Raw genomic sequence first — 12,605 nt, 5'->3', positions numbered from 1 at the left:
TTTTATATATATTATATTGAATTACTTAGCTGCCAAGTGCTTATTTCTTTATTTATGGTATATTTGACATTTTCATGGGGATAAAACATCAATAATAACAGAAAAAAAGCATTATTCAAACTAACCTGAAGGTGTTTGTGGTCTGGATGACGGATTTGAAACAGTTTTCTCACTAATATCGTCATCCGAACTTTCATTTGACATATCCGAATCCAATTTCTATGTCCGGAATATTACTATTACTGTCATTACAGATCGTATTTAGCACTTCCTTGCAAGTATAAGCCCGCTTCCTTTTCCTGGAAGCCATCTTGAATTGTCCAGATCGCTCTGCGATTTTAATTTACTTTAGAAGACTGTAATTAATTCAATTTTACGTGAAAAATAATTTAAGAATGCGGAAGTAACATGAAAAAGCCTCGTTCTGAATCGAAAGTAGAAATCACTCGGCTCTGTAATAATATTTGAGCGTAAAAATAGCGAAAACACTACCCTATTGTTTTGTCGCAAATATGCGACTTTGGCGGTCAGCCTAGTTGTCGCAATTATGCGACTTTGGCGCCGAAAGGGTTAATGATACAAAATTGCTATGACCTAGTTTGAGCCCTGGGACACTAATGTCAAGACCCACAATTTATCTATGCTTGTTTCCTGCAAAAATTGATTTCCTAACATACTATAATCACTTTAAAAGCTGTTACAAATATTGATCAGCAGTGTTTCTGAATTAAAATGATTGCATAAACACCACATCTCTGAAGGATAACATGGTTTGTTAGGGAAGTAGCAATCCATAGTTATTAAAAAGAGAGTAATTTATTTGCCAGTAGTTTCCGAAGAATCAATATGGCCGTCATTAGCGCAGTAAGATTGTATCTAGACATGGGTGCTGTAATAAATGGTATTGAACTGTAAATAGGTTTATTGAACATTTAACATTTTCTAATTATGTCAATATTGCCATTATTCTTTCGGCGTTTGGCAACTCAAATATCTTGTTTCATAACTTAATGATTTAAAAGAGCATTTCCTTTTTCTTGGTGACATGATTAACTGCTAACCAAATTACAATTTCTAGTCTGGGACCAATTTCATAAATAACAATTGATCTTGGAAAACTGTTGCCATAGAAACGAAAATGATTTAGCTTTTCCCTCACAATTTTAGGGATTCTTTTTCTTTATTACATTTCTTATAATGGAGGCTGTCATGTCTGGGAAAATTGGATTTCTTATTCCAAGAGTCCATTGAGAATTGGCTACTGACAATGGGATTATATAAGGAAATGGTCTCTGGGTTGTGTAAATTTGTGGGGGAAGAAAACAGACGGCTTTAAAAGACCTGATGCAATTGAAAATTGGTTGTATATCAATATAGGAGATGTATAAATTGTTTTTAAACTGTTTTTTTATATTCTCAGAGTAATACTAGTTGTAACCTTTTTACCCCCCATCAAATATTAAAATACCAATTACGACATTTGAATACCAAACACTCCCCCCCTCACCCCACCATCCATCCATAATGGACAGGCAAGGACCCCCCCCCCCCCCCTCCCCCCCAGGTTGTTATAATTAGTATTTCCTGAGACTTTTTCCTTTATTAGCTGTTTTGCAGCTGCTGTTGGTCTAGAAAAATGGCCATTATTGGTTTTTAACCAGGTTTTCAACAGGGTTAGTAGAATGAGGTTGTCGTTGGGCGGGCGGGCGGATGGGCGGGCTTCAAACATTGGTTTCTGTTCAATAACTTTAGTTAGCATTGATAGATATTGATGAAACTTGGTGTGTAGGTAGCTTATGGGAAGAGCTAGCTTGGGATTTCTTTTGAGGGGGGTGGGGTCAAGGTCACTGTTACTAAAATAGAAAAATGGTTTCTGCCCAATAACTTTAACTTTAGTTAGCATTGATAGATATTGATGAAACTTAGAGCGAAGGTAGCTTATGTGAAGAGCTAGCTTGGGGTCAAGGTCACTGTTCCTAAAAATAGAAAAATGTTTTTCTGCCCAACAACTTAGTTAGAATTGATGGATAGTGATGAATCTTAGTGTGAATATAGCTTATATGAAGCTGCAGATTAAACTTGCTTTTGAGGGTGGGGAAGAAGGTCAAGGTACTTGATTTGTTGAGTGTAAGTTAAAAACTTTCAAAAAGCAGACAACTGATTTTTTGAGAATATTTTACAAGGTAAGTTAATTTTCCTGTTGATTTATAGAAAAACAAAACTTTCTTACTTTATTGGTTAACAAGTTAATGCCTTAATCCAGCTTATGGTAGCTTTAGCAGAAGCGGCACTCTTGCAGCATTGGTGATGCAGTATTGATTAGAAATTTGATTGACATCTTGTAAGATTTCCGTTGCAGTATTGTTTAGAAATTTGATTGACATCTTGTAAGATCTTTTCTTAATTTCATTCTAACATTCAAGAAAACGTCTCTTTACACATAAGAAACTTAATTAGAGTAATTTTCAGTTACATCTCTTTTTGATAAAAGTAAAGATAAGGTCATACAACAAATTAATTGGCTATAATTTCTGATTGCCCATAACAAAAACCTGGTTTCGTCGCATTGCGGCGCTTCTAGTATTGTTGTAAAATTCAGTAACAAAATGAACGAACTTTTTATTAAAATCATTGTTTGGCATTAAGTGATGCTTTATTGTGCTAAAACAGTCCATGTTTTAGAGGCTTTGAGATCACCCCTAAACATGCTAAAAATCTGGAAATCTTCTGACACCTGAAAAAATCCCACAAAGTTTCCATGGCAACCAAGGAGAATGTTTCTGCAGAAAATGAATAATCTGGCAGTAACTGGCACACTTCCTGCACAACACAGTCTTTTTACAAGTTCTTCTCAAGATAATCACTGCAATTCCAGGAAATTTGCCCGGGGTTGCTTTTGTAATGAACTCCTTCATTACACCAAAAAACATTTGTTTATTCAACATTGTGAACAAAGTCTAGAAATTACCCCAAAGCATTTGCTGTCTGTTTTTATGGGATTTCTGTTTTTATGGGATTTCTGTCTTGTCCTCTGGTTAATTTTCTCTGCAAAATGACATATAAAATTCTGTTTCTCATTTTTTTTCTGCTTCTATTTCTTAGAAATTAGATCAATTTTAACATCAGAGAAGGGAAAGAATAGAACTCCTGAATTATTGTTGGGATAAAGTTAGCTATGCTAGATATTGTGCAATAATAATATTTGTTTGTTAGATGATTCATGGCCAAAGAACATGAAGTCTGTTATCTACAATAACTTGTTGTTAAAGTACAAGTGCACCTTGAATACAAATGCACTTCTAATAGCCTTAAGGTGATCACCTGACCTTGTTATTATGAGTGATAGACTTCAACATCATTATGTATGGTATCTGGCTTCAGTGCCATTGTAAACCTGTTGAGTGCCACCTGAATGAATGTGAATGTGTTGTGTGTTTCAGACACTGTCGGTGACAGATGACACTGTTCTGGAAGAACACAATGAAGACCCAACACTTATACAGATGCACTTGATTGATGACGGAGGTAGGTTTCCTGTATTACTGTTACTCAAAGGGCAGATGTATTTGCTGGTAACTTCGAGACCAATGTATCCAGGAGCGTAGCATTTAGAATTTATATTCACATGCTCATGGGCGAGCTTCGATATGTGAAGCAGTTGTGGGAATAAGCACAAGCCTGCAAGCTCTGCACTGGTAAAATGCTTTCTGAACTTAATCAAATTCCTGATTTTACATAGCAGAGTTTGTTAAGAATGTTGATGCTAAGCACTAGTGTCGGAATTTGGGCTTCTTTGCCCAAAGTCTAATTTTGATGAAAGGTGAAGGCCTTTCGATAGGTTGATGTCAGTATGGTATGGGGGGGTGGGGGCTTGAATTTTTTTTCTGAAGAACTTTCTCAAGCATTCCAAACATCACCATTCAGTGAAATTACACAAAACTTACACCCGTTGTGAGTTACATGTATAAACACCGCTCAGCCTATTTTCATTCTTGATTTTGCTTGCCATTTGGAGAACCAAAATTGATTTGTACGCCTGGGCGATTTGGAGTACGCTTAGGTAAGGCACTGGTGCCTAGGTAAGGCACTGGTACCCGTATATTTTATTGAAAAACAATACAATGTTAAATGTATTAAATATACTCAAATTTTTTCAAAAAACAATTACAGACATTATAGTCAGAGAGATAAGTATTTATCATAGTTAGCATAAAATAATTTCTTCCTGGATAAATGGAACCTGAACGTTAATTGCTTCCATGCATATTAAGTAGAAAAGTGTAATTTCTGATAAAAACCCTGCAGAACTTGATTATCAAATCATTACAGAAAGTATTTTCCTCACAAATTTGTAGTTTTCTTACTGCTGGTTTTCTGGAAAGCTAATGATAATGTATTGAAGATGAAAACAGATAGGATTGGAATCACTTGCCAACACAGGAGGCTGCATTCCCAGTAAACACTGTAAACACTTGGGTCACTGGCAGACTGGTTTCTCAATCATTGTCTTGGGGGAATGGAATGCTTTCTTGAGAATTGTAAATTACTTCAAGGAGAAATTGGAAACCTAGAGTGATAGGAAACTGTCTTTTATCTCTGGATTTTTATCAGTGTTTTTTTTCTGAGACAGGTGGTGTCTTGTGATTGAGTTTTGTGATCAGGTAAGTTCTTTGGGCTAAAAATAACTTAACACCTTGAATAAAATCTCTTTGACTTATTCATGGTTTGGTCATGATTATTTTCCTGAAACATTTAGCAGCTAGAATGTTATTGCGTTCAAGCAATGCTAAAGTAAGGCAAAAATAAATAAATGGTTTGGTTAGGGTTACATCCTTTTCAAAAACAGGTATGGTAGGTAGGCTGTTTTTTCAAGGCTTTTTATAAGAATATTATTATTGGAATAAAGCTTGAAGGTACTTAAACTACATATTAAAACACATACATAAAAAAGATGAAAAACAAAAAAAATATTTGTTATTCTTTTGTACCTCCTGACTATAAAATGGTAAGGACGGCCCCTATTTTGTAGGTAGGGTCGGGTAACCTGAACCAAATGTATTTTTTTAAGCCTAAGAATGATGTGTCATGAAGATGTTCACTTACAACTGACATGCTACATCTGACAACATTATAGTTATAAAACATGTTGTTCTATCTGGACAAGGACGTTTTAGACAGATGCAATGTTGCATGAACCATGCTGAACTCATGGAACATCTCCCTGAATGCCTCCATATAGTTTAATGTTCTTAACAGACAGACTGTCAAAACAGATTCTGGTGTGGATAAACCAGATACTGGTAGTAAAAATAAGCAACAGATGGTTTGTACTTTAACTAAAAATCAAAATCAACACATAGCAACATTTTTGGACCAACCTGGAACAATAATAATAGCATCTTTGTTTTCAGAAGGTTTCACATTAAGAAACAAGTGTTATAACAATACATCTAAAGAATTATAAATTACAACACACATCATACAATCACAATGTGACCTTCACACTGTTGAAGAGAATCCTCATTATATTGAGCATATATTCATTATATAGTCCTGTTGCCCCTTTAAGCCTACTTTCAGCTTCTTACTGGTTTCCAATGTGTTATAGGAGAAGGCTTTTGCAATGATTTAACAAAGGACAAATGCTGCAGAAAAGGGGCAGTGTGTTGCAGAAAAGGGGCAGGGTGCTGCAGAAAAGGGACAGGGTGCTGCAGAAAAGGGGCAGGGTGCTGGGACAGGGTGCTGCAGAAAAGGGGCAGGGTGCTGCAGAAAAGGGACAGGGTGCTGCAGAAAAGGGACAGGGTGCTGCAGAAAAGGGGCAGGGTGCTGGGACAGGGTGCTGCAGAAAAGGGGCAGGGTGCTGCAGAAAAGGGACAGGGTGCTGCAGAAAAGGGACAGGGTGCTGCAGAAAAGGGGCAGGGTGCTGCAGAAAAGGGACAGGGTGCTCAGGGTAAAAAGGGCACATTGAATATGGCATTGAAGAACATGAACATTATGATTTTTTATGAATTTTGCAGAGAAAATTGTGTTTAATTGAAGTAATATTAGGGTTTCAACTGCCAGATATGTTAAATTTGTGTGTATTTGTAATCTAATTAGAAGTTTTAGACAATTTCAAAGCAATATTTGACTGCATTTAATTCTATAAAGGCAGAAGGAAACCCATGCTGGTCTCAATGAGGGTAGAAGGGTGCTGCTGAAAAAGGACAGGGTGCAGCACCCTTCCAGTCCATAACCCTTCATCTAAAACCCTAAGAAAGAAGTCAAGCTTTGTTTGTATGACCTTCCTGATTGCCTCTGGCATCCTCCCAGATTCTGGAGCCCGAAGTGGGCTGCATGATCATGGCTGGTCTCCTGATTATCTCATTACTGACAGGTTGGTGTGCTGGTGGGATGGAAATGGAAGATAATTATGAGGCCTGTACATTCTTTACAGATGTTGTTTATAAAGCTTTGTCATGCCAAACTGCCTTCACCTTTGTATGAATCGGCAATTTTCTGACAGTGAAATGTATGAATGGACAAAATTTCTGACAGTTTCAAGTTAAACTAAATATATGACAAATACATATCAAGTTCAATTTCAATAGATTTGCAAATATTTATTTATATAATTATAAATATGGTTATAAAAGAAGAGTTCCATAAGAAATGGTTTTATGAGGTCGGGATTGTATAAGAAATGAATTGGGCAGAGTTTAATAAGAAACTTCACCAAGTCATTGTCCTTCACTTTAGATATCAAAACATTTGCATCAGGATCTGTAATCTTTAAAATACTGTATTACGAAATCTGCTCTGATAGGTCTTGGCAAATTGTAATACATATAAACATGAACCTCAAAGACATGAAATAAAGCCTGATTGGATTTTACTGAAGATATCCTCTCCATCTTCCTGTCTACCAGACATATTTCCTGTGATCGCCCCAATAGTCTTTGAGATCGGATTCGCTGTGACACTTGTTAAGACATAAGGACCTGGTGTTGCCATGGCCACTAATTGGCTGTCCAGTAGATATTTCTCTATTAACTCTCCTAGTCTGCAAAGGTCAGTTGGAGAGTCCACTTGCACCTTTGCCATTAAAGTAATAGCAAGAGGTTGCTGCAGAAGAGGGGCAGGCTGCTAAAGGAGAAAAGGGCAGATTGTATCAGGGTTGTGAAAAACTGGAAAGTTCTGAATTTTATAGAAATTGTGTTTAATAGAAGTAATAATGGGTTGTAACGGTCAAACATGTAAAGTTTGTATGTATTTATAATCAATAAATCAAAACGAAAGAAATATTTGACAGCTTTTCATTCTATAAAGGCAAACGGGAGCCCATGCTTGTTTCCATGAATGCAGAAGGGTGCTACCCAAAAATGACAGGGTGCAGCAACCTTCCACAACTCTTCAGCTTTTCACTCTATGAAGGCAAATGGGAGCCCAAGCTTGTCTCCGTGAGTGCAGAAGGGTGCTACCCTAAAAAGACAGGGTGCAGCACCCTTCCATTACTCTTTAGCTAAAACCCCTTAAAAATCACATAAAACACAATAATGTTGCGTTCAGTGTAATTTATTGTGCATTTCCTAATTTTTGTCCTGCATCAACTTTCATTTTATTGGCTTGTAATTTGTTTTTGTGTTTACCAAGAAAGTGTTTTTGTTTTCCTCAATTAGAGCTACACATGTTTGACATCCATTAATCTTTGAATGCCATGGACGTAATTTACTGGGGTGTGTTTTTTGAGTTCACTCCAGAAATTTGGTTTCAGCCGTTTTAATGATGTCTTCATTTTCGTAATTGCCCATGAAATATTCAGCAAGCAACATGGCCTGGTTTATTACTTGAGTTCTTCAATTAATCTTTGTAAATCTAGGGGCACAAGGAAACTATTTATTGCTTCTCCCCATGTGAGTGATTTCATTACCACATTCTGGTACATCTCATATAAAATCGAGCCTTGATGGGGTTTTTCTTGAAAGCCACATGGTGTGTTGTTTATTATAGATATGTTCTGAATTTATCTATGTTTCCCACGCTTGCCAGCAAATATACAGACAAGGGAAATGTGTTTTTTCCTGATGTCTGAACCTGGAGATGCACTGAAACTCTGGGTTTAGAAACTTATTCAAGTGGCTGTTATTGTGTACCTAACTCCTGATCAAGACCTCAATTAGTAGCCTGCTTATAGATCAGGCCGAAAATAAAATAACAAATAATTACCCTTCAACAACTGAATCTAGGGGGGTGGGGGAGATAAATATGTCGAACCAAAACAAAATTTTAATGTGTTGCTGTAGACATAAGTGTGAGAATACTGCATTTAAAAATAAATAAGAAAAAAATCTTTGGTTACATTATTCAAATTGAGGGGGGGGGGGGGGGGGTATATAAAAAAAAAAACAGCAAGAATATTTTAAGTTTAGTTTCATCCTCAGTTTCAGAATTTTATATGGTTGTACGACAAGAATTTGTAAATTATTGAAGTGCATATATGTATACCAGTAACTACCAAGGGAAAATGATGCCATTATTTTATTGAATCACCTTTACAGAGGAGGTGGCGCCCTTAATGTCTGATAGGTCATGTCTTGATGTCACATTACAAAATAGGGTCCATAAAAAGGATAGCTCTCAAATAGCTGTTAAATATTGATGTCTGGTGAACCCCCATACATAGTTTGGTATTAGTTGAAAGGTAGTTGGTTACTGCTTACTAATTTGTAAAACAAGTGACTTAAAATATAGCTTTCATGAAGTTTAATAACAGTTTGTATATTTGGCCTTTATTTCAACTTAAATCGGAAATAGATGACATTTCTGTCTTCTATCATACAAAACAAGCCCTACACTGGTAAAATGTCTTCTGGGCGTGCTCAAATTCTGAATTTTATATAGCAGGCCTTGTTCAAAATTTTATGCCTAGCAATAGCATAAGGGGGTTGTTCATTCAAAAGTCTCATTTCGATGACTGAATTAATTATTATTAAGTAAATTTGGGTAACTTGAGGTCTGGTTCCTTGATTATTATTTAAATCACATAATATTTGTTAATTGATGCAATATAGCATTCATTACTCAACAATGCACTTGGCCACTTGCGTCTTGATGGATATGATGACATCCATTTCTTTTGAAGGGAGCCGATTTCACTGACATCTCCATCAATCCTCACGTTCTGAGAGCCGAGATTCCTCCATGTTTTATGCCAAGTTGGCTGCCCTAGAGCCTGCTAACCTGCCAAATCTTAGCTGGATTGCATCCAGTATGCAGAGCTGTTATAGATGCACATGGCATTTCTACAGATAAACATTATGGCTTTCCCTGGTGCGCTTGCCAACTTCCAGATGTCAGATTATGATATTAAAATGTTTTCCAGATAAAAAATCATTTTTGTAGAAGTCACTCACGTTTTGTGGTTTATAAACAGTTGTGTGTAAAGCCAAAGGAATTTTGATACTTTTTTGTTCATGTTAAAGAAAATTACAGGTATGTTGAACAGCGAATGTATTTTGTGTAGATTTCTACCTCATTGTTGGACTTTTTTATTCTCTTTCTTAGAAATATATGTCTGTTATGAACTTCTCTTATCATTCTTGAGGGTTTAAAGTTATTCACATTGCAAATAGTTGAAGGTTTGATCATATACACTTATATGAAAAAGCTTCAGAAACAAGAACAGTAGTCAAAACTTTAAACATAAACCCCGTTTAATGGCACAGGGTCAATGCCAAAGACATAGAACATAAGATCAAACAATTACAAGCCAGAAAAAATACTTTTTCAGGGTTGGTTCCAAGATTTGGCATTTTAGAGGGTTGCTTTAAAAAAATCTGGTTTGAATGCAGTAAGTGGGGGATTGGAAGTCCTCTCACTACAAAATGTTGGCATTTTTTATCGGAAATGGTGTATTCTGGCCTATTTTATTTAAATGTTTTCTCTGGTATTGACAAAAATCACTTCAGCAATTTAGGATCAGCATACCCCAGGTCAACCCCCTAAATCTGTTAGTCTTAATGGAGGTTGTTGAATTAACTGAGCCTTCTTAGCTATCCTGCGTCTGAAAAGAGATACTTTCTTTAAAAGAAAAGTATTAAATCAGCTCTCCAAGACCCTGCTAATGTCAAGAAATGGTTAAGTCATGGCTTAGTCCAATTCTCAGCCGACTGGTAATCAAACACTTCTTGATCGATTACACTTTCTCCCTGTTCTAGTGTATTGGCATGAAAAACATTAGTGCTGGCTGACTTTATTGTCTGCTGATGTTATTTCTCTCAAGCTGGCATGTTTATATTGGAATTGATGGCTGAGCAGTATGTTTGTCTGATTTCATTTAGAAATTGTGATGAGGTATTATTTTCAAAAAGGGTAAGACGATCTCTTGTTGCTTTTTTTGTATTACAGTAATATGATCCTTGTTCTGTTTTGGTCTTAATTACATTTTAAGTGTTTCTTTGTAGATATTAAGTAACTTATGAACTTAGTGCACAATTGCAAACTTAATCGTCATATCCTGATTTCATCTTAGGGAAATAAAAGCGTAGATGTCCATTGTTCTTGCTTCTTGCTGATAAATTAGGTGATAATGAATGATGACCTGAAATGGAAAATCGCTTTTGAGTTTTCTGTTTTGATAACATGTGGCGATAAGCGAGTCTTTATTTTCCGTATTGTATCTCATTCTGCTTTGCGGTCACAAATTACCATCGATCACAAAGCCGTGCCGATACAAGTTACACTTTAGTCACTAAACCCCTTGGCAAACTGTATAAAGAAACTTGGATTGTTGGTTTAAATGGTCTGTTGACCTTGTCGTGTCAAATCTATTTCAGTGCGCTTGAATGTTGACAAAATATTTAACAATCCGTCTTTGTACTGTGTGCGGAGTTGAATTATACTGATTACATGGTGAGATATGTGGTCCGGTTTTAAATGAAATCTTAAGGCGGCAGGCGGATTTTGTGGGGAGCGGTCAGGTACAATAGGACATGAAAGAAATCCATTTACACTGTAAACTTGAACACATTGACACATTAGCAAGCACATACTCTTGCGGTGTTGTTTTTGACTAGATTTCTCTTAGTCACTGGATGTACTTGAAAGTTTTGATGTGTGTGGTTCGTCATATTGAGGTAGGAGGTTTTTCAGCTTAGTAGATTACACATTCATGAATGTTTGTTATTAAGTAAGGATTGGCCAAGTTTGAACACGTTACATGATTAGTTTGAGTCGTTTATGTGGTTTAACATTAGGATTCGTGGATTAATTGTTATAAATCTGCTTTGGCTGGCTTTGGATTTGTGTCTAAAAGATATTTTTGGAATATGTATGGAGGACTTGTATATCCAGAGTATTACTATGTGGGGCAAGATGACCTACCTACTTCAGGGTTGATTTACCACACCCACTGTATCACAGGGTCCGATGTCAGTCGTTCTATCTTAGGTACCCGGGCTTATCATGGAAATGGCATCTCAGGGTTTTCTCAAGCTGGCATGTTACCCCAAAATTTCATTCCCTGCAGACAAATGGATACAAATGTTTGGCGGCATGCTCGGAATTCGTTCTATGGATCACCACAAGCTTCACAAGCTGTCTTATTTGACCTCGAAGGTGAAGGTCAATGTTTTTCGACACCTTCCCCTGGGGTTGGGCACTTCAGCAACCAGCCACTGTCAGTCTGGGAGAGAGATGTGTCTGGATTTCCTGATAAACCTCACAATGGTAATCATGATTTATGAGAAGTTAATGTACTGCTATTCTGCTATATTCCTGGAATTCCATGAAAAGAAACTTCAGTTCTTGCTGCTTTCACCTTCTTCTCAGAATTGTTTTGCCATGTTTTCTTACTAATGGCTTTATTGGCAGCATTATTGTGTTTTTGTGCTGGCAGATTCATAATTATTATGATACTGGCAACATTGTTGTGTTTTTCTAGGGCAGATTTATAGCAAGATTGATATTGAGGTTGTTTCTTTTTTCTCTTGGTTTCTCTACTTCTCTCACTTTATTTTCTCTCTTATTTCTGGTGCTATTAGCAGTAGCAAGATAATGATGATATGCCGTCAGGTTATTATGGATCATTAGCAAGAATTATATTAAGAAAATCTAGGGTAATATGGTAGTTCGACATTCTGTTACATGATGAAATAATTCTTGTGATGTTGTAATTATAATTGGTTTGAGTCTTGTTAGCTTAAGCATGTTATGTTTTTAAAGCCATATTAAACATGTTCGTCAATTTATCCCTGATGAAGATCATTATGAAAAGTTGTGTTCATGTTATGCACTGAAAGCGGTCTCCACAGGTAGTAATTATCGGTTACAAAAATACACCCAAAATGCACGGCTGCGTTCAATGCTGTTCATACAGGTTACTCTGTGGTTTACGTCATCGCGTGTTGATTAGCAAGTTTCAAAGTACAGGTTATCGTTTTTATCAGATGTGTACTGGCATTTACTAGAGATATTTTACCTGCGATAACGACTGTTGCATTAAGCAATCACCTCGAATGTAAAAATAAATGGGCGTCATTTATCACTTTTAACGTTTAAAGGTAAATAAGAGATATTTTCCCAGTGTACCAATATTAAACATTTATGTGGGCTGAATAATTGCCTGA

The 12,605-nt window shown here is 36.4% G+C and overlaps 1 protein-coding gene across 2 annotated transcripts in view; it reads left to right on the top strand.

Annotated features, from left to right (window-relative positions):
* The window catches only part of LOC128212427 (probable JmjC domain-containing histone demethylation protein 2C), a 50,663-nt gene that overhangs the window by 21,183 nt on the left and 16,875 nt on the right, over positions 1–12,605 (top strand). The window contains exon 5 of one of the 2 annotated variants that reach the window (XM_052917886.1): positions 3,441–3,525. In XM_052917886.1, coding sequence (XP_052773846.1) covers positions 3,441–3,525 — 85 coding nt within the window. Of the gene's footprint in view, positions 1–3,440; positions 3,526–11,176; positions 11,707–12,605 lie in introns of those variants that run through there. The other variant, XM_052917888.1, reaches the window with a different exon arrangement.

Source organism: Mya arenaria, chromosome 12 (genome assembly GCF_026914265.1).
Source record: "Mya arenaria isolate MELC-2E11 chromosome 12, ASM2691426v1".
Taxonomy (NCBI): domain Eukaryota; kingdom Metazoa; phylum Mollusca; class Bivalvia; order Myida; family Myidae; genus Mya; species Mya arenaria.
This window is presented reverse-complemented; position numbering and strand designations above follow the sequence as displayed.